We start from the raw sequence: 27,952 nt of genomic DNA, 5'->3' as shown, positions 1-27,952 counted from the left end.
CAAAAGCAATAAAAAAACCAACACACACACACACACAAAAAAAAAAAAACAACACTGGAAAACAACGAAAAATAAAACTGCAGACTTACAGCAGAATCAGTGGGCAGGTCTGTATCCCACTTGCGTCCTTTGAAGTCTCCACCTCTATTCCATCGAAATGAGCTCATACAGCCTCCCTGAGAAAGTTCTGTAGTAACAAAGGTGAAATTTAAAAAGCTAAGGCTATGCAAAAATGAGGGAAAAACGGCTAAGGGGTTATAATAAGAGAAGCATATCATCTTAAAAACCTGATTAAAAGATCCATAACATAAATACAAAATATAAAAGATTAACTTAAATACCAGACGAATTACATAAATCCAAAATGTGAGATAAGACTAATATTCTGGATTCTTAAAGTCAATGTCATGTAAGTAAAAGGTGGCAAGACTGTTAGAGACAACAAAAAAAGATTAAACAATACATTTAATGTGTGCACCTACACTTTATTCCTGGTTAGAAAAAAAAAAAAAAGGGTATATAACATTATTTGGACAATTGGGAAACCTGAATATGAACTGTATATTAGGGGTGATCAGGCCTGCAGGGGAGGGCAGTTAGGGGCAAACAGGCTGGTAGGGGAGCAGTTAGGCATCAATCAGGCTGGCCGGCAGAAGCGGTTAGGGGCAATCAGGAAGGCAGGCAGGTGAGCAGTTGGGAGCCAGCAGTCCTGAATTGTGAGAGGGATCTCAGATTGCAGAAGGTGCAGGCTGGGCTGAGGGACAACCCCCTCCCCCCCCCAATGCATGAATTTCATGCACTGAGGTCTCTAGTATTTTTATAAAACATAAGATCATACTTAGTGATACTTTTAAGTTTTTTCAAAAATTTTTCCCCCTTTGTTACCTTTATTTATAAAATCTCAAGGTAGTGAAAAAGTACTCATTTTTCCCCCCTCTTCAAAGCAATAGTTACCTTTGATCCTTTCAAACAAGTATTCCTGATTTGGTGTAAGGTCTAGATACTGTACAATTGTATTCAAAGTTGGAATGAGAGGAGCTTTGACCAGAGCAGCTTGTTTCAAACTGGTAATATTAGCCTCTGTTAAAAATAAAAAACACCAAACACATTATTTTTAACTTGGATCTCTAAAAAATACTTAAAATGCTCTTCTTACAATAATTATTAAAGGAATAAATGACAGCAATAATAGTTTATCTTAACAATCTGCATTATCTACTTACAATTTATTTTATCATTTCTGACAAGGTGGACAGATATCTATTTATCTCTCTGTCTTCCTCCCCTCCTCCTTCCACCCCCCAAAGAATTAGCCAGATCCAATTTGGAAGCCATATAAACAACTAATATGAAATATAGTCCAGCCATAAAAATAATACTGGACAATACTTACCAAAATAGAAAAAGCAAGGGGAAAAAACATAAGAGAACTCCAATTTAATTAGGAACATATACATATATATGTACCATAGTTCCTCAATTCCTAAATATATACTTTTTATGTTCTTAAATTATAAAATAACTTATAACTAATATATATAGTTAATATCATAGTATTTTCTTAAAAAATAATTGGTGTGACTAAATTGATAATGGTTATTGCTAGAAGCAGAATGGTAAGTAATATTCTTCTTTGTGTATTTTTGTACTTTTTTGAATTTTCTACTTGAACACTGTATACTGCTTTTGTAGTCATAAAGCAATGTTGTTCTTTTTAAAAAGCACATCATGCTGGTACTGACACACGTTACAATATGGATGAAACTTGAAAACATTATTATATTAAATGAAAGAAGCCAGACACAAAGGACAACATATTGCATATCCCATTTGTACACAATATCCAGAAGAGGTCTATCTATAGAGACAGGAAGAAGCCTGATAGTTGCCTAGGGCTGGAGAATGGGTGGTGGTGGAAAGCAGAGGTGACTGCTAAAGCCTATGTGGGTTTCTTAAGATTAATTATTGTGATGGCTGTACAACTCAAACCTTTGGATTATATATATACTTTATTATTTTTATTCTTTAAATATACTTTTATTGATTTCAGAGAGAAAGGGAGAGGGAGAGATAGAAACACCAATGATGAGAGAGAATCATTAATGGGCTTGCCTCCTGCACATCTCCTACTGGGGATCGAGCCCACAACCTGGCCATGTGCCCTTGACAGGTACTGAACCTGGGACCCTTCAGTCCACAAGCTGATGCTCCATCCACTGAGCCAAAGCGGCTAGGGCTGAATTGTAGACTTACATTGAAGAACTATATGTAAGTAAATTATATTTCAATAAACCTTAATATTGAAAAGAAACTCTGAATTAAAGAGATTTAGTTTTATTTCCTTCACCTCAAGGTAACAAAGGAAGTTAAGTAGTCCACTACAGAAGAAATTCCCACCTGCAGATTCAATGAAGGTAAATCAAATGCTGGGCTCTATTTTCACATACCTCCTATTTGCAGCTCTGGACAACCCATGCGTCTCATCTGTGTGCTGACAGACTCAATCTCTTGTACAAGTGACACTAATATTGTCTCATTGATCCACTAGGAAAAAAATGAGGTAAAGATTTTACATACGTAAATCCAAAGCATTTCTCAAATAATTATTCACAAGACTCTAAGGTTTTTTTTTTTTATTGTTGTGTACTTTAAATATTAAAGTATAGTGAAAGAGAATGGAAGTAGCAGCTACCTGAAGTCCAGAGTTAAGTAAATATGCTACTAGAGTGTAAGTTGATTAAGTTATAGTTTTAAATCACATATGCCTGTGTTTTTTTGAAGAACATATGAGACTTCCAGTTGTATGTTAAGTTTTTCTTAAATGTTTCTTTCTATGCTTATTATACTAAGCTAAAAGCAGGCTCACCCAATTCCCTAACCACGTAGAAAACAAATGTATTACATTTGAAACTGGCTTGTGAATATTACCATATGACGTTAGGACTAGTGATTTCAAATGCCACTTTGTTTGGTTACTATCAAACTAATTCTGGGAATGAGAAGACTGTCTAAGGAAACAGCTCATCTGGTTTATTTGTGTTGCTTCTTTTTCATTTAAGCTTCTTCATTTTATGTGAGAGTATGCTTTTAGAAGCTTCCACCATTTCTGTTTCCATGCTTCTGTTTAACCATAAAATTAAAGGATGAAAAAAAGTTTCATAAAATAAATGTCTACTATTCCTTAAAAAAAAAAAAAAATTCCCCCAAATTCTAAATTTCAGAACATTGGTATTCTAAGGAATTCAGATAAGGGATTGTGCTTATATTTCTTCTAAGCTAATACTCTCAACAAGCCTTTATATTGGCATTTAGACAATCCTATGTGTGGATATCATTTCACTCATTCACACTTCCAACATTTATTTAAACACATTCTATGCTGTCAGCTACTCTTTCGATGAAACAAACTGATCTAAGGGTTCAGGAGAGATCTAGGCCCCATTCCCAGAAAGTCTGAAAGTCATACTTCCAGGGCTGAGCTCAAGAATTTTATTTATCTATTTTAATTTAATTGTATTTCATTTTTTGTTGGTTTTCACCCAAGGATATTCTTTCCCATTGGTTTTTAGAGAGACTGGAAAGGAGAAAGGGAAGGAGGATTGAGAAAGAGAGAAAGGAGAAAGAGAAAGAGAGAGAGGTTAGAGAATGAGAGAGAGGGGGAGAGAGAGGGAGAGAGAGAGAGACACACACACACACACACACACACACACACACACACAACTGGTTGCCTCCCACACTTGCCACAACAGGGGCCAGGGGTCGAAGTGCCCTTGACTGGGAATCAAACCCATGAGTCTTCGGTGTGTGGGCCGTTACTTTAACCACAGAGGACACAGGACAGAGCAAAAATTTTTACTTTTAAAAAGTCATCCAGCCCTAGCTGGTTTGGCTCAGTGGATAGAGCATCAGCCTGTGGACTGAAGGGTCCTGGGTTCGATTCTAGTCAGGGCACAAGTCTGGAGGGGGTACAGGAGGCAGCCAACTGATGGTTCTGTCTCATCATTGATGTTTATAAACTCTCTTTTTCCCTTCCTCTCTGAAATCAATAAAAATATGTTTAAAAAAAAAAAAAAAGTCATCCAGACTTCTGATTCAAGAAAGTAGGCTGCTATTTTTCGCCACTCCCTCTTGATTCCCTATTTAAATTATGATAAAAGAATGCAAAAGGGGTGGAAGTAATTTCAACGTATTTCTAGAAATGAAGAGCTGTAGATGAATAACTGTTGCAATATGAAACAGGGGAAGAAGTGGTGGCCTCGACAGATCCATGTGACACCTGCAGTGGAGAAGGGGCCAATGTGCCCGGCAGAACCTGGGATGCACAGGTACTACAGAGGCGAGACAAAGAGGCAGGGGTTGAAACAAAGGAATTAATGCACTCTGTACATAGAAGAATTGGCCTTCCCAACTTCCAGGCCGAAAACAGAGAGGGTTCTTCTTTAAAAAATCAAAGAAACTGATATATATTCAGGGATCAGCTGCCTCCCCCATGCTCCCCACTGGAGATCAAGCTGCAACCCAGGCATGTAACCTGACTGGGAACTGAACTTGAAATTTTTTGGTATACAGGACAATACTCCAACCAACCGAGCCTCGCCCAAGAACCTCATTTTGTTTCCCACACATTTCTAGACACACAATAGGCTCTGACAAAAAAGCTCTTTGAAAAATTACATTGAGATGTTGGAAAAAGGAAGGAGGTCATATTGTTCCTTTATCTATTCTACACAGAGGGGGTAAAAAATCCCTTAAAAATGGACACACACACACACAAACAAGTAAAAAGGGACACCATTAGGTAAATGTCTTGTTTATCCTTACATATGTTCCATCCCATATTGCACTTTTACTAATTCTGATGTATAACTAACAATTAACATCTCTAATTGATATTCTAAATAACATACCTTGCATAGTAAGAGGCACTAATAATGTCCAAAGAGTAATGTCAGACTTACATTTCTGAACTTAGCTGTCCATGAATCCATATGGTCAAGAAGTTGTCTATTCATACTCACTCTTGCCCAAACCTATTAGAAACATGTTTAAAATGAACTATCAGTGAGGAAAAAATCTTGCCAGAAATCAGTTATTCTTTTCTGCAACCTCAAAAATATTTGGAATACTTTTGGGGGGAAAAACTTCACACATGTCAATAATGTTCTAATATGTAATAATTTTTTAATTACACATTTGTTGCTTTTCATGCAGATATATCTTTATAATTCCTTATGTCGGTATGATTAAAAAACCTTCTTGCTTTTAAGAACAAAATACAAAACCTGTATTTGGTGTTAAACTGATTGAAGTTAGACTGTCAAATGTTCTAATCTAAATATATTTAAAAAGCAAGAATTCTGTTTATGTTAAAAAGAAATCGATACTTGAGATAACTTTTTATAAATGAATGCAGAAAAATGTTTTAGGCAGGATACTAAGGACAACTATGTCCTTATGTGTTACAACCATGTGTTTCAAAGAGTAAAACATGCAATATAATTCCATTTTAGGTACAGAGTTAGACAGGAGCCTTTCCACTCTTTAATGTGCCAGACTTATGTTGTCAGCCAGTAAAAGTGGAGTGTAGTTATAGGGACAAAAAAGGTTCCAGAAGTAAAAAAGATGACTTTCTAATAATCTGTAAATCATAAATATTAAGTCATTTTTTTTTTTTTCCATTTACCTCCTCTGCAGCTTGTTTAGAACTGAGATCAGCTTCATCTTTGTTAGCGCATGGAGCCTGGGACCTACAGGCAAGCTGGTATTGAAACTTCTTTAGAGTTTGTACATAATCTCCCATAGAACGATTGTAGTTCCAGAAAGTAGGACTGGTGGAAGGCGAGGTAGAATCTGGGCTCCCTACAAAGATAATTCAGAGTATCAGTGTGCTGCAGGCAGATGACATGAGTGAGTGGATGAGCACAGGGTATCTAGGCACAGAGGCAGCGGCAACCAGGAAGACACCTCCAAGCGCTTCGCCTTTTTCTCCTCCCTAACATCATTTTTTCTTTTGAGAACACGGACTACTTATGCTAAAAGTTAACAAGGACATTTTTGAACACTATTAATTCAAGAGCCATAATCATAAATGGTGGAAAGTGGTTTGTTTGGTTGTAAATTAAGCTTGTTTTATTCTCTAAGACTTTCAAATGATTCAAAAACAAAAAGAGAGATTTATTCAGGAAATAAATAGGCTAAGGAAGTTCCTTGCTTAAATCTTTCTGAATGGCATAACTGCAGTTTCCTGTTAATAAACTACTCTTTGGGCTAGCAACTAAACTCACTCTTCCCTGCACTATATTGTGTCTACTCATATCCTGTTGTAATTCCTGTGTTGAAATAAAAGAGACCGATGATCACATTTCTGAATAATTTACTTCTAGGAAATGTAAATAGTTATATTTAGGGACTTAATACTATAATTATGGGAGTAATTATACATTAAAGTCAATTATCTTTCTTTTTTAAATCCTTACCTGAGGACATACTTCTTAAAAAAATTTACTTGAGAGAGAGAGGAAGCGAGAGGGGGAGAGAGAGAGGGAAACATCCACATGACAGTGAAACACAGATTGGCTGACTCCCGTACATGCCCTAACCAGTGATCAAACTTGGGCACATGCCCTGATCAGGAATCGAACCTGAGACCCTCCAGTGTATGGGACAACACTCCAACTAACCAAGCAACACTGGGCCATGGTTTAATTCTTTCCAAATAGAATGTGAGCTTCTTGAGGGCAAGAGTATTTTTCCCCCTAGCACCTAGTACAGTATTTGAATAAACAGCAAGTTGTGAAAGGTAATTATTCTATATAATAAAAGCCTAATATGCTAAGTGTCCGGTCTCTCAGTTGGCCATTCAACCAATCAAAGCATAATATGCTAATGATATGCTAAGGCCTCTCAACTGCTTGCTATGACATCCACCAGGGGGCAGACGCTCCGACCAGTAGGTTAGCTTGCTGCTGGGGTCTGGCTGATAGGCACTGAGCAAGACAGACCAGACAGCCCTGGAGCCCTCCCATAGTCCTTCCCCAGTTGGCCAACCTCCCACATCCCTCCCTGGCCCCAATTCCTGATCATGCACTGGTGGGGTCCCTTGGCCTGGCCTGTGCCCTCTTGCAATCCGGGCTGATCCCCTCCCTTCCCTTGAGTGCATGATTTTCATGTACCAGGCTTCTAGTAGTATCCAATAAAAGACTAATATGCAAATTGACCATCACTCCAAGACATAAGATGGCCGCCCCCATGTGGTCAAAGATGCCTGCCCCCATGTGAACACAAGATGGCCTGCAGGGGAGGGCAGTTGTGAGAAGTTAGGGGTGACCAGGCTAGCAGAGGAGGGCAGTTGGTAGGGGGACCCAGGCCTGCAGGGGAGGACAATTGGGGGACCAGGAGGACCGTGGTGGGAGGGGCTGTGTGGGGGCATGGAGGATGGGCTGAGACCCGCCCCTGTGCCCACTGCAGCCTCCCGGCCCACAGTTCCTTTCAAGGTGTACAAATTCATGCACTGGGCCCCTAGTATACACATAAATGTTTATTAAAATAAAACACTTAATTTCAATGGATAATGGAGCTTGTAAAAAGTTAAGAGGAATAGCCAGTGGCTAGAAATGAAGAGGGAATTGAAAATCAGAGTGGCCTGTGTGTAAGCTATACTGTGGCTGCTCTGAATAATTTTGTAGGTCTTAGAAAACCTATCGGCTTGGATTTCACTGGCCAAATGGGAACTGGGAAGATGTAGCAAATGAAGATGTAGGCCTCAAAGATGTAGAGAGTTGGCTTGAGACCTTTTTCCAACCTCCATCCCTTGCACCTGGCATAGGGCCAGAAACCTCAAAGGCCACATTCTCAGTGGATAAGAAAATCAGACCACTGAGCACCAAGAGATAACAAGGAAGCCTGTGTGCCTTAAGCTGTTGGGAGATTAATCCTTTAGCCTAGACATTACTTAAGTTAGTTCAAAGTTAATGATATTCCTTAGGGACCTGGCAGAGTCATATACAAACTTCTAGGAGAAAACAAGGCTTACATCCAGCCTGCCCAGGATAGAAAAAGCACAGATAATACTCTACTGAAGATGAGCCTCCCAAAAACACAAGAGAAAAACAAGATAAATCACAAGGAAACAAGCTCAAAGCAAGAATCCACAAGATAAAAAATGTTAGTATTTCACCACCACGAACGTCATAATACTGAACTATTGGACAGAAGCTTTGTTAAAGTATGTTTAAAGTGATTGAGATAGGAAGAGGAATTGAAGACAGAAACAAAACAAGATACTCTAAGATAAATCAGGCATATTTGAAAGAAAGCCAAAATAAAGCTGAAAAAATACGAATTAAAAAATCAGTTAATTAAAAAGCAGTTTAGACATTGCTAAAGAAAGAACCAACCGTGAGTCTCAACTGGCTAAAATGAACAAACTGTGGGATGGGGGTAAACAGAAAGTTCTTTATAGAAGAATGCTAACCAACTAAATGTAGAAGAAATGAAAGTATTAGAGTCTCCACTGTGAAACTACCACTATATTAACTTACTGGGAAATGACAATCAATGGATGTTAGCTAAAGCCACTTGCTGAAAGGCTGTAGGGGGAACAGTATATTCACAGTCTCAAATCACACTACAGATTATTTATAAACTAGAGGCCCAGTGCATGAATCTGTGCATGGGTGGGGTTCCTCTGGGTGGCCTGCAGGGATCAAGCCGAAACCTGTAGTTCAACACGGCCTGCAGTTCCTACCTGCCGCTCCTCCTCATCCCGGCCCCACTGTACCTGCTACAGGCTCATGTCCAACTAGTCCTGATCTGGAGAGGCTCACCACCCAAGAGCCCTGCATGTGGTGCCCTCCCAAGGGGAGTGGCCTGCAGCCTGGGCTAAAACCAGCTCTCTGACATCCACCAAGGGGTCCAGGGTTGCAAAAGGGTGCAGGCCAGGCTGAGGGACCCACTGGTGCACAATCGGAATGGGAAGGGACCACGGGAGGGTGTGTCCAGCTCATCTCACTCAGTCCCAATCAGTGGGACCCCAGCAGCAAGCTAACCTACCAGCCATCTGCCCCCTGGTGGTCAGTGCATGTCATAGCAAGCAGTTGAGAAGCCTTAGCATATCATTAGCATATTATGCTTTGATTCATTGGTTGGTTGTTCTGCCTTTCAGTCTTTTTGCATATTATTCTTTTATTAATAGGAGGATTACAAAAGGGAAAAGCTATTATGGAGAAATCAGGTTGCCATCACCTTGGCCAATAATCCAATTTAACATTCTCAATAAAGGAACAAGATATCATGTGTCTCCTGATGTCATACACTAAAAGGAACACATCATCACCAAAGTTGTATTCTTGATAAAAAATATTTAAACTAAATCTAATGAGAAAATGATCACATAAATCCAATTGTGTAATACAACTAGCCTGACCTCTTCAAAATGTAAATGTCATAAAAGATGCAAAAAACCATGTGTTCTAGATTAAAGACAAAAGAAGCATCACAACTAAATGCAATACATGAACCTTAATTAGATTAGTAAAAGAGGAGAAAAAAGCTATGTCTTGTATTACTGTATACGAAATGTGAATATGGTAGTATCTTTAGTACGATAATCATATTGAAAATACTTAAGATAGAAAGGAAAATGTCCTTGTTCTCAGGAGATGCATGTGAACAATATAGGGATGAAGTGGCCCTTTAGCAAAAAAGTGGATAGGTGAGAAAGAGCACATGAGTGCCTGGTTTCTCACTACTGGAGAAAGAAGTTACAAATACAGAGAGAAGAGGCTAGAATAAACCCAGTATGGCTGGGTTGGAATTGGAAGTATTGGTGTGAACTCCAGGTTTTTAATACAGTTGACCCTTGAACAATGTGGGGGCTAGAGGGACCTATCCCACCCCTCCAGTCAAAAATCTATCTATAACTTCTGACTCTGCCAAAACTTAACAGTCTCCTGTTGACCAGAAGCTTTACCCATAACATAAACAGTTGATTAACACCTATCTCTGTGTTATATGTATTATATGCTGTATTCTTACAATAAAGTAAACCAGAGAAAAGAAAATGCTATTAAGAAAATCATAAGAGCCCTAGGTCAGTGGATAGCACATCAGCCTGTGGACTGAAGGCTCCCAGGTTCAATTCTGTTCAAGGGCATATGCTTGGGTTGCAGGCTTGATCCCCAGTAAAGGGTGTGCAGGAAGCAGCCAATCAGTGACTGTCTCTCATCATTGATGTTTTTATCTCTCCTTTATCTTCTCTGAAATCAATAAAAATATTTTAAAAAAGAGAATTATGAGAAAATGTATTTACAGAACTGTACATATTTATTGAAAAAACAAAAACAAAACACTTGTTAATGGACCCATGCAGTTCAAACCCATGTTATTGAAGAATCAACTGATGGATTAATATAGATGGATGGTAGATGTGTATGTGCATGTACATACCTATATAATAAAAATCCAGCGACCATTACAGTGGAACAACCGATCGCTATGATGTGCACTGACCAGCAGGGGGCAAAGATTAATGCAGGAGCTGCCCCTGGTGGTCAGTGCGCTCCCATAGGGGGAGTGCCGCTCAGCAAGAAGCCGGGCTCATGGCTGGTGAGTGAAGTGGCGAGCCAAGCGGTAAAGAGCAAGCAGGTGTGTGGTTAGGAGCGAGGGGTCCCGGATTGCAAGAGGGCGCAGGCGTTACTGAAGGCCTCCCCCCACACCCCGCCCCACAAGAATTCCATACATCAGGTCTCTAGTATAGATATATTTCCTAACTATCTGTTGAGAGGACCTAGAGTAATGACACCCCATTAACATGGCATATCCAATACCCAAATATTAATTTATAAATATTATTTTTCACTAAAAACAATTATGGCCTCTTAGGAAACAGACTGACTCCAGAGCTAGATAATAAGAAAAACACAAAAGAAGTCTGAAATATCTTGTGGTCCACAAACATTTAAAAAAAAAAAAAGTGCTCAAGAATGAATAATGTCATGTCTAAAGAACACTTAAGTTAGAGGCCCACTAGCCAAATCTGAAACAATATAACCATTAAAATAAATGACATAATTGAGAAGAAGAAGAAATTCATCTTAAGAGTACAATGCCAATAAATAAATATGAAAGGTGGTTGCCCAACAATGTGAATATACTTAATACCACTGAATTGTACACTTAAAAATGGTTAAAATGTGATGATGGAAGGAGCCTTAACTTGGGGTGATGAATACACAATACAATATACAGTTGATGTATTATAGAATTGTACATCTGAAACCTATGTAATTTTTTTTAAGCCTTACCAGATGATTTTATTTTTTTAGTAAGAGAGGATAGGAGAGAGAGAAACACTGATCTGCTACCTCCCATACGTGCTGACTGGGGATTGAACTCACAACCTTTTGTATACACGATGCTCCAACCAATTGAGCCACTGGGCCTGGGCTGTAACTTACATAGTTTTATTAACCAATGTCACCCCAATAAATTCAATTAAAAATTCAATAAATTCAGTTAAAATGATAAATCTTATGTATATCTTATCACAAAAAAGTTTAAACAAATAAGGTATAAATGTTAAAAAGAATGACAGAAACAGAAAGCCATGACAACAAACAGTAGTAATTAATTTTGAAAATAATCTCAAAAGGATGTTAAAACTAGAAAGTCAAAATTTGATGAGAAAGAGGATATTTGTATAGTCTTAAAGGAGCTCCCCCCCAAAATACTTATTATTTACAAATTAATTTGTACAAAATACTTAACTAAAATCTATGGGCACAAAGTGTTAAAAGTATAGGGATAAACATAGATGTACCCAGAAAATGTTATCCAAATGAAAACAGTACAGCTGTGTTAATGTCAGACAAAATATTCTTGAAGGTAAAAAGCCTAAGTGATAAAAGGAGTAATTGACCAGAAAGATATTAACAATTCTGAATTTACATGCACTTAACATAATCTCATAGATACTTAACAAATTTGACACAATTACAAGGAGATATTTACTGAAAGACAATCAATGAGAGTTTTTAACACACTTCCTTAGTGACTAATAGATCAAGCAGACAAAAATTAATGAAGAACTTAAGAATACCACCAAAAAGCTTACTAAATAAACAAATATGGAGTCCAATATTTGAGACTATGCATTTTTTTTTCAATTTAACAAGAACCAATTTATAAAAAGCAATCACATAGCAGGCCTAAAAGCAAGTCTGAAAAAAATACCAAAAAATCAATAGGGTACAGATCAGAATCTGTAACTACAGTACAATCAACTTAGAGAATAGAAAAAAAAGATAAACACGCCTTTCGTTTCATATATTTGGAAATTAAAAGCAACAGTAATCAATAATAACAGTATTTCCAAACAACCCCTTTATGTCAGAGAAGAAATAAAAATGGAAGTCAGAAAAACTGGCTATGACAAAGACATGTAGAGGGTTAATAGATTGTTCTTTGTACTTTATCCTATAGTTTTCAATAGTCTTGAAATATTTCAAAATTTAAAAGAAACAGCACACATTGACAAACAGCAAGATAATATTGATTTGTTTCTCTGACATTTGTGGCAATTCCAGGCCAAATTATATTAAAAATCAATGCGAGATTTAAAGTGACACAAGAGCCATGGTCCAATAACTGGCTTCCTCATTGTGGCCATGCTTTAGCACCTAATGTGCTTTCTGTGAAAGTTCCTGAGGGGGAAAATCATTACTCTGCTCAATAACCTAATCTGGTGTCAAGTAATTGACTTTGTAATAATCAAATCCACCACAAACAGATTAACATTTTCTAACATTGTTTCCCAAGGTAAATTAAAGATAAGTTTGAAATGTTTTGAAAAACAGCAGCACTTCCAGCGTCAATCCCTGCTCTGACCTTCATCCTTCCAGGCCACGCCGACCTTCCCAGAGGAGACAACTGTCACATCACTGAGCCTGGCTGTACCCATCACTTTAAAAACATTTGATAGACTTAACTTTTAAATAGAAATTATAACTTACATTATATAAAAAAGCTTTCAATCTTAATGTAGATGAAAGGTTCGAGATTTCTGTTCAGTTTTATTTTACTTCTTAAATTTGGAACTTAACTCTATCTGCATAAAATATAAAAACAAAATGTATTTCTCTCCTAAGCTACACAAGGTATATAAGTAAAAAAGACTTCAACAGCCAAAACCGATTTGGCTCAGTGGATAGAGCGTCTGCCTGCGGACTGAAAGGTCCCGGGTCGATTCCGGTCAAGGGCATGTACCTTGGTTGCGGGCACATCCCCAGTAGGGGATGTGTAAGAGGCAGCTGATCAATGATTCTCTCTCATCGATGTTTCTAACTCTCTATCCCTCTCTCTTCCTCTCTATAAAAAATCAATAAAATATATATTTTTTAAAAAATTAAAAAAAAAATAAAAGGGGCAGTCCTTTTATTAAAAAAAAAAAAAAGACTTCAACAATTATGTACAAGTAACCAAAGTAATGGAAATAATAGGTTAATGTATAGTAAAGTGACACCATATATATGTTAGTTCTAAAAATATATGTACATACCCAACTTAACTCTATGCTGTTTCTCTTCTTCGCTTCTGAGAAAAGTATCCAAAGTTCGTAGGTCTGTCATGTAGTCGTGTTTGTCGGTAGGGGAGTTATAGACAGTGGGTGAAGAACGGTAGCGAGATCGCAATCCACTGCTCTCCACTGGCCCAACAGTGGTCGGGTACGAAGGAGAGGGACTATAACTTGCCAACTATACAAAATAAAAATAACCTTTATTTTATTTAATTGAAATTTACTCGTCTTGGCTTTTGACTTTCAAAGAGTAATACACCAATAATAAAACCCAGACCACTGCCGAAACCGGTTTGGCTCAGTGGTAGAACGTCGGTCTGCAGACGGAAAGGTTCCAGGTTCGATTCCGGTCAAGGGCATGTACGTTGGTTGCGGGCACATCCCCAGTAGGGGGTGTGCAAGAGGTAGCTGGTTGATGTTTCTCTCTCATTGACGTTTCTAGCTCTCTATCCCTCTCTCCTCCTCTCTGTGAAAAATCAATAAAATATATATTTAAAATAAAAAATAAAAAAAACCCAGACCACTGACAACACCAAATGCTGACCAGGATATGAAGCAACAGGATCTCTCATTCATTGCTGGTGGGAATGCAAAGTGGTACAGCCACTCTGGAAGACAATCTGGTGGTTTCTTATAAAACTAAACAGACTCTTACCATACAATCTAGCAATTGTGCTCGCTGGTATTTACCCAAAGGAGTTGAAAGCTTATGTCCACACAAAAACCTGCACACAGATATTTATTAGTTTTATTCATAACTGCCAAAACTTGGAAGCAACCTACTTTAGTAGGTAAAGAGACAAACTGTGGCACCTCTGGACAATGGGATATTATTCAGCACTAAAAGGAGCTATGAAAAGACATAAAGGAATCTAAATGCATATTACTAAGTGAAAGAAGCCAATCTGAAAAGGTTACAAACAATACAATGATAACTATATGGTATTCTGAAAAAGGCAAAACTATGGAGACAGCCATAGCTGTTTTGGCTCAGTGGATACCACATCTGCCTGCAGACCGAAGGGTCTGGGGTTTGATTCCGGTCAAGGGCGTGTACCTCGGTTGCAGACTCCTCCCTAGCCCAGGCCCTGGTTGGTGTACGTGTGGGAGGCAACCAATTGATGTGTTTCTCTCACATTGTTGATATTTCTCTTTGCCTTTCCTGCTCTCTTCCACTCTAAAAACCAATGGAAAAATATCCTCAGGTGAGGATTCAAAAAAATGAAACAGAAAAACTATGGAGACAATAAAAACATCAGCTGTTGCCAGGGGTTGGGAGAAGGATGAATAAGTGGAATATATAGATTTTTTTTCTATTTTTATACATTTTATATAACTCATATGCTTGTTTAAAAAACATATGCATGTTTAAAAAAACCTAAAAAGTATGAAAAAAAGAAGTCACACTTAGAACTTTGCCACACAGAGATAATATAATCCCTTTTCACATTTTATGTATTTTCAAATGTTTAAATGTATATATATGGTTATGTCGATTTTTTTTTTACCATAAATGACAATACTATCAATTTTTAATTTTATGTCCCTGTTTTATTTAAAATTAACCAAACATTTTCCTATAAAATCCTTTATAGCCCTGGCTGTGTGGCTCAGTTGGTTGGAGTGTCGTCCCATGCACCAAAACGTTAGTGGTTTGATGCCTGGTCTGCCAGGTTCGGGCTCAATCGATATGCTTGCACATTGGTGTTTCTCTCTTGTCTCTCCCTCTCCCTTCCTCTCCTTCTAAAAATCAAAAATATTTTTAAAAACTTCTAACTAGGTGTTAGGAAATCTGGGTTTATTATTGGCTTTTAAATGGGCAACTCCATTACCCACTGTTCCTCCATTTCTTCATTGATGAAATGAGGAATTTCAACTCACTAGATTGTATAGGTACCTCCAAATTCTAAAATAACTTGACTGGCCAAGAGAAGAGAGTCTTTACCTTATTATAACCAGTGATGGGTGAGTAGGTCACTCCTGGGCTGTAAGAACCACTGCTTCCTGATGATAAACCTTGTAGCTGAGGGCTGTATCCAGTTATACAGCTGGTGGTGAACTTGGGGCTGGTGCTGGGGGAACGAGATGGGCTATAACTCAGCACACTCTGACCCTGAATTGAAGAAGGCGGAGAGGGAGGAATCTGCGTCGCTGCCAGGTCACGGGGAGGAGTAGTCTGTACAACTAGAAGAAAGAGATAAATAAATGGCAAATAAATAAAATGTGTGTGTATATATAAATAAAATTTCTATGAAAACATTTAATGAACTAAATCTTTTTATTCAAAAAAAAAAAGGAGAGAACTTGGTTGTTAAATTACATAAAGTAGTATTACCAAAAGATACAAATTAGTTGTTTCCCATTTCCAGAGTTCAAAATAAGAAATTAGCTTCAATGCAGCAAGCATCAGTAATTTAATTTTAATTATAATTAAAGAGAACAAACTTTCATGGGGCTATTGATTGCTAGTTCTATTTAATTAATACAAATAGGAATAATAGTCACTGGTCTTAAGACAATATATTATAGACCTGCTTAATATAGTTGAACCAGATGGCCTAAGCCCCTTCCAGCCGAGTCAAGGAAAAGAGAAAATTAAACTGAGGAAGAGTTATTGCCAACCTGTGCAGAAGATGCAAACACTTACCAGCTGTTTTTAACCCTAAAAGTGTTTGCTGTCCAGGGCTAACAACCAGACTTGTTGGTGCCACAGTATATTTGAAATATCTCCAAAAATCAAATAAAGCATTTAGGCTGAAGAGAGATGCAAGGGCAAGCTCTGTAAGAGAACAACAATTAAAAAAAAGGTGTGTGTGTGGAACATTTAAAAGGCGAAATAGAACTCTTTATACTTTAGCAAATTAACAAAATTGAAAACTTCTTTTTCCTCCTATCAGTTACCACTTAATGTCTATTATATGTAGGGTACTTACTAGTAAGTTTCAAAATATTATCACTAATCCTTGAAACTAGTACAATAAACATTTTTATCTTTAAAGATCAATCAACAGTCGTAGAGAAATAAAGTGACTTTGCAAGAGCCCACAGCTAATTATTGATTCTAACTCAGATATACAGATTCCAAAACTCTTGCTCTTCCATTTTCCACACCACTTCTATCACAGACTTTAGATTAATGTGTATATTAGACGATGGAATTTCCTATAATGGCCATAGGACTCTATACCCAAAGACTACTGAAGAGCAGACAGGGAGATGAAGAAACGAGGAGACCTAGGAAGGCTTCAATGTTGTAGAAATCTGATTGGTTTTGAAAGGTGAAAAATTAGAGAAGTAGGGAAGGCATTTCAGAAAGAGTAACAAATACAAATCTCACTACGCCCAAACGATTTTTCTTCACAGACGTCATTATTATCTAGAATTGTATTGTTTAACGCGATTGTCTCCTCTACTGGAATGTTCCTTCCATGAGGGCAGGGACTTTGTTCCTTTCCTGCTGCATTCAGTTTTTGGAACATAGTAGGCACTCAAATATTTAAATGAACGCATGGATACTAAGTTGAATTAAATTTGTGTGCAGTTTTTCATTGACCGTAACTCTAAATCACAGTGAAAATTTATGACTTACCAATATACCAGAGAGGCCAGTATGTCACATTATAATATGAACTAATCAATTTTCCACTCCTGAAAAAATTAGAAAGGCTTTTCAATGTCTTTAAAATACAAAACACACCAAAACAAAAACTAACACAAACACCTGTGGAACCAACTATTGGCCTCTTAAATTTTTTTCCCTAATTAACTTACATTTCAGTATATATCATTCCAGCCACAGACACATTGAGGAGTCCCCAGGCTAAAACCACTTTCCTAGCTTCTGTTTCTTTTCTCATCTTGATAGTTCTGTCAATAAGAGAAGCACAAGGGGTAGACTCCCCTTGCATCTATTCAAAAACAAAAAGCACAAGAATTAATCAGAAGAAACTACTTCGTTTAAGAAATCACAGTAAGTAAAAATAGCACATACTTTTCCTCATCTTTAAAATGTCTTCCCAAATTTTTTTACATTGTGGTATTATGAAAAGGGAACTCTAAATTATAATCTCGTTAGCTCTGTATTGTAATCAACAAAGAAGAGGCTGATCACTTAAGAAAACAACTTCATGCTTCCAATAAATAAAAAAAAGTCTTAAGTTTGTAATTTATGTGTTGGTAGTCATGTCTGCAATCACTCTATATTGTGTTTTTGAAATATGTCACAAGGACTAGCCCAAGAGCTAATTTAAGAAACCCAAATACAAAGTTTTTGGAGAAACTACTCCATTTACGCAATAAACCCTTAAAAGGCACTCCTCAATAAAGCCTTATGCAGAATCCATTAACTGCCCATGCTCTTCACTCTGCACTCGGACGCAGAGATCTGTTTTGTTTTTAAATTTTAGAAAGGCCAGTATTCATGTGAGGGAGCTGAGGGCGAGTGGGAGACGTATGCATTCGGTCTTGGTCTACGTTTGGGTTTACATTTTCTTTGTTTTGCTAGACCTCATCTCGTGCGGACACGTGTGAGATTTGTTCGTTACATGGAGTCGCATCTCCTTCGCCCAGTGCAATGCCCTTCCCGCCCCCTCCCAGGCCGGAGTCAAAACTCCCCAGGCCAAAGGGCTTCCCACCCTGGCTCTCCCAGTCCCAACTTCAGCAACCCCTATGGCTTCTTTCCTCCGTTCCTCTAAGGGCGGTGGGACACCGGGCCACGTCCCCCGCTTTAGCTACGCCCAGCGGCAGACCCGCAGGCACCGAATTCCCAAGCCCGCGTGCATTTTGCGTCCGGGAAGCACAAAAAATGACCCCGAAAACGCACCATGATCTCTGGCCGGAAGCCGCTGACTCGCGCCACTCTACTGCACATGCGCGGAGCCAACGGTAAGGCGAAAGAGACCAGCGGACAGGTCTAACGTTACCGGAAGAACGAGTTATCTCTTCTCGCGAGAAGAGAAGGGACGGGGCGGGACCGGGCCTGAATGCGTTACCAGGGAAACGCTCTCGGATTTGTGGTGGCTGGCGCTCAGGTGCGGGGAGAAAAGCTGAGCAGCAAGGATTCAGACCAGGTTCTGAACCCTCATTAATAACGATAAGAAGATAAATTTCTATGTACTAATATAATTTTAGCTTCCTTAGGGCATTTATGGACTCATATTTTAAAAACACTTTGTTCCGTAGAGTGGCTAATTTGTAGGATAGAGCACGTTGTAATGTGTCCAGGGACCATCAGCAATGACAAAGCATTTCTCACAACTGGGTTTAAAAAAAATGTTCTGACCCCATGTTAGTTCTTAAATATCCGTGTAATGAAGGTGCAGCAGTAACGAGAAAAACCCAAATGTGTTTTGTTAAAATTGTTAGTGGTATTGAGGTTTAAAAAAAAAAAAAAATTTAATTTCCTGCATTTTCTTTGCAAGAACTTCTAATCCTGAGGGAAAGTTCATCATGCAGTTGTTTGGTTTTATTTAACAAATAAAACCGTGCCGGGGTGTAAAAGTAAAAGCGCTCTGATGACTGGAGGAGCTCTGCTGGGGGAGGGAGGGCAGGTGCGTTAGGAGGCTCCTGGGGCCCAGTTCGGGCTCCCCACTAGCTGCCTGGAGGAAGCGAAGAGGCCTTGGGCAGACAACTGTCAGAATGGGGACTTGCCCTTGAGGATGCAGAGAAGTGTGCCCCCTACTAAAAAGACCCCGTATCACAAGCTAGTGAATTGTTACATCCTGCAAGTCCCAAAGACCAAAAATTTTCCTAAAATGTCCGAATAGAAGAAATTAAAGTTTCCTTGTGGTATTGCATATTGAGAGAATGAAGGTATGCTGAGGTTTTAAAAATCTAACTTTTTTTTTTTTTTAGAGTGGGATTTTTATAATTTTTAGAATGTCTTAATAGCAATGGTGTTGTCCCACGCACCAAGAGATGGCCAGTTTGATTCCGGGTCAGGGCACATGCCTGGGTTTTGGGCTCCATCCCTAGTAGGGGGTGTGCAGGAAGTAGTCGATCGATGGTTCCCTCTCTAAATTCAATGTAAAAAGAGAAATACATTACTGACCATTGAACAAAATGTGGGTTAGGGGCACCAACCTCCTCACAGTAGAAAATCCAACTATAACTTTTGACTCCCCCCAAATTTAACTATCCTCAGTATTTGCAGGGGTTGGGTCCAAAACTGAAGTCTGAGAATCCTTAAATCCCTTATAGAAAATGGCATAGTGGCTGGGAGGAGGGGGTTGTCAATTGGGGAAAAAGGAGACATATGTAAAACTTTAGACAATTAAAAAAGGGGAAATTTGATTAAAAGGAATATATAAAAGATTTTAAAAGAAGAAAAGAAAATGGTATAGATCAATGCATAGTCTGCTTCCTGCATCCTTGGCTCCCAAAAGCAAATAAAAAACATTTCTGGTTTTTATTAAAAAAAAAAAAAATCCTAATAAGTGGATCCATGTGATTCAAACCAATGTTGCTTAAGGGTCTACTATATATACAAATTTCAGGGATAGGAGGGAATTAAGGCAGAACACACTAAATTAAGTTATGAGGAAAGACCATAAACTTCCATAAAAGTAATTTAAATGAATCTCCAAAAAGATTTAGGAATCTAAGGGTTTGTTAGTTCCTGACACAGTTGTTGAAGTGTATGTCATAATAGGTTGTCAAGGAAGTTGTGATACATGTGGAGTGAGGTACTTTCCAGTCATTTTCATCCCTGTGAGCATGTTTTTCTTTTGAAGCAAAAGCCATCATGGGAGAACTTCTTTCCTTGTTTTGGGAGGTGGACCCTCCCCCCAGACCTCTAACTTTGAGCATTCCAACACAGGATTATGAGTGCCGGCAGGATGACTCTTGTGGGATGATAGGGACTTTACTCTTCTGGTATTTTGTCATCATATTGGTCTTGATGCTCTTCTCTCGAGCTCTTATCTGGGTAGGATAGCCTTTTTATTTTAAATAATATGTTTATTGTACACTAGGTGTTTTTTTTCCCCATAAAATAAATTCACTTTACTTTCAATAAACTATTCTTTTAAAGTTTGTTTTCTAGTTTTAAAAACAATGCAATCTTATTGTAGAGAATCCAAGAATATAGAAAATGGTGAAGAAGAAAATTTAAACTACTGTAATCGTGTTTCTTAGAGATAATCATTGTTAACATTTTGGAGTATGTTCTAATTTTCTTTTTCTCTCTTCCAATATATATCTCTCCATCTTTGATTTTACATGGTTGGTATTATGTTATAGTATATATTTTCATATCCTGCTTTTTAAAACTTTATATTGTATTGTAACACTTCTCCAAATTATATTCACACAGCAGAATTCTTAGTGATTGCATACTTTTGTTTTGTCTGTGGTTACACCATAACAAATCTGCAATTTTGAGATATTGAGGTTGTTTGTACTTTGCTCATATGCTGTGTTATGCTGAAATAAATTTCCCTACTAGTTAATGACCTTGAAATTCCCTGTGCAGCCAGGTAATTTTAATCACAAATAAAAAAGTTGTTTTATTTATTGGACATATGTTGTAATATTTTGGGGATTTTAGGATAGGGCAACATACTCTCAGAATAGAATAAGCTGCAGAACTAAATGAAACTAAACAACTAAAGCCACCACTCTAGACCACCTCCTAGCAAAAAAAAAAACAAAAACCATCCTTTTAGGAATGAGGTAGCTCACTTTATCAGCATTGTTATGTTCCAACATATAATGAGTGTAACCCAGCTCTTGTAAGTCGCGGACATGGGATCCTTGCTGGCCATTAACACCAGGTTGATGATTAATCAAACCACCATCATTTAGCATTGCAGCCACAACCCTGGACTGTCGGTGGTCAGCTAGACTGACTGAGTGCTATATCGCTCTAGATGGAGAGGAGGAGGTTTGTTATGTCTATGCCAGCTGGATTCCATTATAATAATCAAAGACTCTCCCTCATCATGTCTTCCCCCTAAGAAGTTTCATCTATAGTTTAAATGCTTCATAAGGTAGATACTTGGCCAAAATGAGATTTAGAAGCGATAGCTTATACATATCTTAGACTCCCTAGCTAAGTAGTATATTGAATTTATCTGGCCTGGCAAGAAAAGCTACTTTAGAAAGTTAACAAAAAAATTGAAATTGATTCCTGGCAATTTCATCATGAAGACCACTTTAAGAGGCCTAAGCTGTGTTCTTCTGTTCCCTTGCTTCTATCGTAGTCATAGTGACCCAAGCTTCAAGGACCTCAAGATTGCATATGGTCCAGTCTCCTGTTTGTAAGCAAGTTAGATACCAGTTATCTATCCTTTTTTAAATTGATAAGGCCCACAGAAATTAAGCGACTTGTCCAATCTCGCACAAACTTGGGAGCAGTAGACCCAGGTTTCCTGCCATATCATTTGTTTGCTTCAAAGCATAGTCGAAATGTTGAATTAAATTTATTCAGTGCTGATTAAAACCTTAATTATCTTAGAAGTTTCATCTTTTACTTTGTTCAGCTGAACTGATTCTTCTAAAGGGTCCCAGATTTGAAATCTGAGAATCATATGAGGACTAGTTAAGGAGGATGAAATTTTTCATTCCCTTTGAACTTCAATTTCTCTGCTAAACTATAGGCCTTTATTTACAAACCTTGAAGTAATAGTAAAAGTGTGGTGGAAGTGTGGTGGTAACCACATGAAGCACACTGATTTCCTCTGGATTTGCCACTTTTTAAGAAATTATTTTTTTAGTTGGAGAGAGGAGAGAGCACAGAGGAGAGAGGAGAGAGGGGAGAGAGAGGGAGAAAATGAGAAACACTGTTTGATTGCTTACTATAGGTGCCCTTGTTACAGAGTTCCCGAACAATCAAACAATGCAGGAAAGTTTGGAGATTCACTTTATTCACCACGGTGGGATTAGAGAAAATGAATTCAAATTTTAAGCAAGGCTACAAGCAGAACTTCCCTTTTATAAAGGAGTCAGCCCTAAGTGCACTTAGTGGTTATCTTGCTGCTGGCCTTGAAAACAACACAGTTCTATCCAATTAAAAAATGCACCTGGCATGGCACTGAAATTATGGGCGTATCTAGTCTCTGGCCTACAAGGTCATACAGCTAAGTTTATCTTCATTATTCAAACAAGCTAAAGCAGGTTAGAAAGCAAACATTTTTTTAGAATAAGAGGCCATCTAAGAACAACAGCAGAAAATTCCAAACAGCAGTTTTTTTGTTTTTTTTACAAAATAGGGGTTTTCCTTCTCACCCTGACTGGGGATCAAATCCATAACCTGGTATGTGCCTTGACTGGGAAACCAACTGAGCCACACCGGCCGGGGCTGGATTTGCCACTTTTTAAGATGCATTTACCTTTTGCTTTCAGAGACTATGTATGCTGTGTTAGCTTATATATTTGTTTAGTGTTTGTTTGGACACCTGATCAATGATTCTCTCTCATCAATGATGTTTCTATCAGTTCCTCTCTGAAATAAATAACAATATATTTAGAAAAAGAGAAAGGCATGGGCCAAAGATCTTAGATTGCAACTACGAATACCCAAGTATGGCACTTTTCAACCCAGAGTGTTTCACTTACCTAAATTCATTTTTTCTTCATTTAGACAATTTGAAAAATTAGAGGGGAAAAGTACTTTCACCACTCAAAGTTAGCCATTGCTAACATTCCTGTAATCCTTTAAAATCTTTTTTCTTTTCATATTTTTAGCTAACTTGTGATCATATTGTATATACAAATTCGCATCTTGATTTTTAACTTAATATTATAACATTATTTCTTCATGTTATAGCATACTTTTACCATAATCATTTATACAACTATATATTATATGATTGTATATTTATACTGCATTTATTTAACCATGTCTATTTTTGAATTTTGTATTTTATATTATCTGAATTACACTGTGATGAATATTTCTGTTCACAAAACTTTATCTCTTTGGGGGTTTATTTCCTGGTGAAAAATTCCTAGAAGAATTATTATGTGTCAAAAATATTATGAGTATTCCTAAAATTTTTTATACATTCTGAAGGAGGAAGAGCTTTATATTTGTATTATTTGACAAAGTCTTCAACATCAAAAAGTGGGAGACTGATCTGATAAATTGGACAAATACATTTATGGAGTATTGGACGGAATATTTGAAATTGGAACTATTCAGAGAAATTCATTTATTCTGGTTGGCATATTCACAGATAATATATATTATGGTTTCATTTTTAAGGAAAGTTTCTAAAGGATTTAGGAAATATTAAGTCTATGAATTGAGTAAAGATCTGAAAGATTTATTGAAATGTGACTTGATAAAATGCCCTTTAAAAGGTAATTTAAAGTCTTGGCTGGTTTTGCTCAGTGTTAGAGCATCAGCTTGCAGACCTAAGGGCCTCGGGTTTGATTCCTGGTCAAGGGCGTATACCTTGGTCAATGTGGCTCTCTCACATGGATGTTTCTCTTTCACTCCCCCCGCTTCTCTCCCTCCCTTCCACTCTATCTAAAAAAAGTCAATGGGAAAAATATCCTCAAGTGAGGCTTAAAATTTTTTAAAGCAATTTAAAACACCAATCATAGTACTATCAAATCTCTTTTTAAATGATATTGCTCTAAAATATGAATACAGAAAAACTTTAAAACCTATAACTCCTTACCATTATTATTTTCCTTCAAGTCTTTGTTCCTTTTGCTTGGTTCAAACATTTTGGTAGATTCTGCTATCAAAGCATGGTCTTCCTAATGTGCAGCAGAAGTGAAAGTGAAAAGCAACCAACTATGATGACTATTATGTGTGCCATAGAGTAGCTCCAACTCCAGGCCACACCATGAATGAATGAGGTCCACAATGTCCTGTCCTCAGCAGCCCTGCTCCACTTCTGTAGACCATTGCCTATGGCTTCTTTGATGAAGTTGACCCATCTCATATTTGGCCCTTCTAGTGAAGACTCTATTGTCTTCTATTTTCTCTGCCTTTTTATGATATGCCCAAAATAGGAAAGCTTCACTTTTGTTATTTTTGCCTCTAGCAATGTTTCAGTTTTAACTTGCTCTAGGACTCACTTGTTCATCTTTCTGGTGATCCATCCAGGGATCCATAGAGTTTGCCTTCAACACCACATTCCAGATGAGTCCTTTTTTTTTTTTCTTCCCTATCAGCCTTCTTCACTATCCAACGTTTGCATCTGTACATATTAGTTGGGACTGTGAGGATGTGGATGATCTGAGTGTGTATATGATGTAAGATCACTATCACTAATCTATATTTCTGAAACAGATGTCTGAGAAGAAGAAGAATGAAAATAGTGGGACAAGCTCTTCAGTAAGTAAAGGTGAGAGTTGGTGTATATTTAGTATTGGACTTTGATGAGAGAACTAGGTGCTGCGTGTGGAAAGCAAGCAACAGAGGTGAACAGCCAAGAGTGTCATAGGGCCTCCCCAAAACCTATGGCAGCTCATTGAACAAGCTTCTTGCTTTAGTGCAGGATAATTCAGCTGCTTTACTTTAGTATGGGCTATGAATTGCTAGTAGGTAAAGCTCAAGTTCTTTTCATTCATCAACATTCTCCCTTCACACAGCTTCCTTCTTACATACACTTAAGGTTAGAGTTATTACATGATTATGATCTGTAAATAACATCTTTTTCAATAACCCATAAGCAGTGGTGTGCTGGAAAATGTTTAACAATTGACTCTCCAAAAATGTGTGTGTGTGTGTGTGTGTGTGTGTGTGTATGTATACATTTTTAAAAAATTACTGATAGAAAGGATGTAGATCGCATAATTTACAAATAATCTATATAATAAAAGCCCAGCAACCATTAGGGCAAATGACCTGATGACCAGAACAACCGGTCACTATGATGTGCACTGACCACCAGGGGGCAAACGCTCAATGCAGGAGCTGCCCCCTGGTGGTCAGTGCGCTCCCACAGCGGGAGCACTGCTCAGCCAGAAGCTGGGCTCATGGCTGGCGAGCACAGCAGCAGTGGTGAGAGCCTCTCACGCCTCCATGGCAGTGCTAAGGAGGAGTGATGCAAGTAGTAAGGAGCGAGCAGGAGGGCAGTTAGGAGTGAGGGTCCCAGATTGCCAGAGAGGGCGCAGGCTAGGCTGAGGGACCCCCAAGCCATGCATGAATTTCGTACATCAGGCCTTTAGTAAAATATATAATACTCTTTATGGTAAATTCCATATAGACCACTGATTCTCACAAAATATTTTCCTTGATTTTTGCCAGACTCTTGCATCCTCAGCCAACTTATATTTGCAATTGATCAACAAGTGTAGTTCCATTATGAATGTTACTTTCCCTAAAGAGTAATATGAAAGAAACAAGATGTATGTTGGAACTTAACTTGGTTGTCAATGACGTGATTGACTTCTTTGCCAATTAGATAATAGTTTTATAATACTCTGGAAGAATATTTTCTCATTTTTTTGGAGGTGCTATTCATAATGTAGTGGCTATAGGTATGATTCTTTTAAATGTAAATCTAGGTTAGTACCATGTTCTCCATCACTTTAAACCTGGAGTCAATAAAACCATAAAACAATGCCTGACTTTTGGTTTTTATTGATTTTTATCCTACCCAATCTGATTTCAAGTCACTAACATGTCACTGAACATGGAGCTGGGAAGGAGATGCACAGTAGCACAGAATTATGTGGTATTTCCAGCACCCAGCAATAGACAAATAGCTTCAAGAGCATACATCATAATAAAATGTAATAAAATTATTAGGAAGTGATGTTTTGAGCAATATGTTTTTTGTAATAAATTGATGTAATGGTAATTTTTGGTAGTTTAATTTTTACTAATGTCTGTGTTTAACAACTATCTCACAAATTCCCGAAAGCTTAACTAAGTTATTGACCAGCCAATTCCAGTATACCACTGTATAAAAAAAAGATTCTTTTTAGTTTCCTGCTACCCAAATCACATTCACATAAACATGTGAATCTTTAAGACTTCAAAGGAGAAAGAGTCGTTCTCTAGAAAAGTTGAGAGACTTTTCCCTCTATCTTATATCAGGGCCCTTAGTTGATGGGAAGGTATGGTAACCAACAATGTGCCTAACTTGTTGATTTATTTCATTGATTGTTAGCAAGCAAAGATACTTCCCGTAAGTGGCAAAACAAAGATGGTGCCTGGGACTCTCCACAGAAGATGAAGAAACCAAAGCAGACCCCGCTTACTCCTATCACTGACTCAGAAGTGGCTTTGGTGAATGCCTATCTTGAACGAAGACGATCTAGGCACCATTCTCAGTTCAGCCAGGTGAATCAGACCCAACTTGACAGTGATGCCACTGAGTATGACAGCGAAGAGTCTGAATCCGGAGCCTCCTCGTGGAAGGAGAGTGAAAATGAACACCCATCACCAGCCGGTATTAAAAGAAAAACAGTTCAGAGGCAAAAGAGTGTGGGAAGCTACCCAACCAGGGAAAGGCCCTGCCTCCACTGCAAAGCCATGAGAACCAATGAATGGTTGGCACGCCATTTCCTTCCAAACACAACAGCAACAGCCCCAAGGAAAGGAGATAGTCAAGAGGAAAATTCTGTACCTGACATTAACACAAAATTCAGTAAATTTTGAATGTTATCAAGTCCTTCCATTATTTGAAGCTAAATGAAAGAGATAAAACATGAAAAATCACCAGAGCTGTAGGTGACGAGGTTTTTTATAATAAAGTCTCTCTGTTAACAACAACAATGCCCTAACAGGTTTGGCTCAGTGAATAGAGAGTCAGCCTGCAGACCAAAGGGTCCCGGGTTCAATTCCCATCAAGGGCATGTACTTTGGTTGCAGGCTCCTCCCCAGCATAGGCCCTGGTTGGCTCATGCAGGAGGCAACCAATCCCAATCCATGTGTTTCTCTCACATCAATATTTCTGCCTGTCTTTCCCTTTCTTCCACTTTCTCTAAAAATTCAATGGAAAAAGATCCTTGGGTGATGATTAAAAAAAACAAAAACAAAAACAACAAAAATACTTGGAACCCAAGAGGTAAAATTTCAAATAATTATTTGTCCAAAAACAAATGAATTTGTTCATGGCACCACTGGTGCTTCAGAGATCTGCATCCACTACGATTTTTTACTCAAAAGAGCACAAAACATATTTTATCCCTTGAGTATATGTATTTTGTTTAAGGACGCTCTTAAAAATATATTTATGTTCAGAAACCATTTACAATGATATGTTTTGATGATCTAACTGACAGTGAATTAAGTTTAGTTGGTTAGAATAGAATTGGCCCATGTTCTCCTGGTCCATATTTCCAGGTGACTAACTCTATCTGAGCTTTATTGCTGCACATACGTCAGCTGGATGGAGGAGGAGCTCAAGAGCCTAGAATAAGATCTCTGATTCTTGGAGTAGACTAAGGAGGGAAGGTAGATCTAGAAGGGTA

The 27,952-nt window shown here is 38.0% G+C and overlaps 2 protein-coding genes across 3 annotated transcripts in view; one reads left to right on the top strand and one right to left on the bottom strand.

Annotated features, from left to right (window-relative positions):
• Nucleotides 1–18,485, bottom strand: part of TMEM209 (transmembrane protein 209) — a 28,115-nt gene extending 9,630 nt beyond the window's left edge. Inside the window, exons 1-11 of one of the 2 annotated variants that reach the window (XM_084897642.1) lie at nt 18,396–18,485; nt 17,345–17,481; nt 17,163–17,221; nt 16,221–16,352; nt 15,519–15,757; nt 13,556–13,751; nt 5,684–5,859; nt 4,959–5,030; nt 2,448–2,544; nt 955–1,080; nt 90–187 (exon numbers count right to left, since the gene is read on the bottom strand). In XM_084897642.1, coding sequence (XP_084753768.1) covers nt 90–187; nt 955–1,080; nt 2,448–2,544; nt 4,959–5,030; nt 5,684–5,859; nt 13,556–13,751; nt 15,519–15,757; nt 16,221–16,352; nt 17,163–17,221; nt 17,345–17,481; nt 18,396–18,443 — 1,380 coding nt within the window. In that variant the 5' untranslated portion in view covers nt 18,444–18,485. Of the gene's footprint in view, nt 1–89; nt 188–954; nt 1,081–2,447; nt 2,545–4,958; nt 5,031–5,683; nt 5,860–13,555; nt 13,752–15,518; nt 15,758–16,220; nt 16,353–17,162; nt 17,222–17,344; nt 17,482–18,237; nt 18,289–18,395 lie in introns of those variants that run through there. The other variant, XM_084897643.1, reaches the window with a different exon arrangement.
• A 933-nt stretch (nt 18,486–19,418) lies between these two features.
• Nucleotides 19,419–27,237, top strand: SSMEM1 (serine rich single-pass membrane protein 1). The gene is made up of 3 exons (XM_084897662.1): nt 19,419–20,498; nt 24,819–24,873; nt 26,647–27,237. Exons 1-3 carry the CDS (start codon nt 20,316–20,318, stop codon nt 27,135–27,137), a joined length of 729 nt encoding a protein of 242 aa, XP_084753788.1. The 5' UTR covers nt 19,419–20,315; the 3' UTR covers nt 27,138–27,237.
• The last annotated feature ends 715 nt before the right edge of the window (nt 27,238–27,952 follow it).

Source organism: Pipistrellus hanaki, assembly GCF_964339955.1.
Source record: "Pipistrellus hanaki genome assembly, chromosome: 10".
NCBI lineage: Eukaryota > Metazoa > Chordata > Mammalia > Chiroptera > Vespertilionidae > Pipistrellus > Pipistrellus hanaki.
Note: the sequence above shows the minus strand (reverse complement) of the source record. Positions and strands in the feature narration are given on the sequence as shown.

Excerpts from the sequence above, each read along its gene's own strand:
- SSMEM1 (XM_084897662.1), top strand. The coding sequence starts at position 20,316 with ATGGGAGAACTTCTTTCCTTGTTTTGGGAGGTGGACCCTCCCCCCAGA. Across the intron at positions 20,499-24,818 it reads TCTCTCGAGCTCTTATCTGG|ATGTCTGAGAAGAAGAAGAA; the intron begins GTAGGATAGCCT and ends TTTCTGAAACAG. Across the intron at positions 24,874-26,646 it reads AAGCTCTTCAGTAAGTAAAG|CAAGCAAAGATACTTCCCGT; the intron begins GTGAGAGTTGGT and ends ATTGATTGTTAG.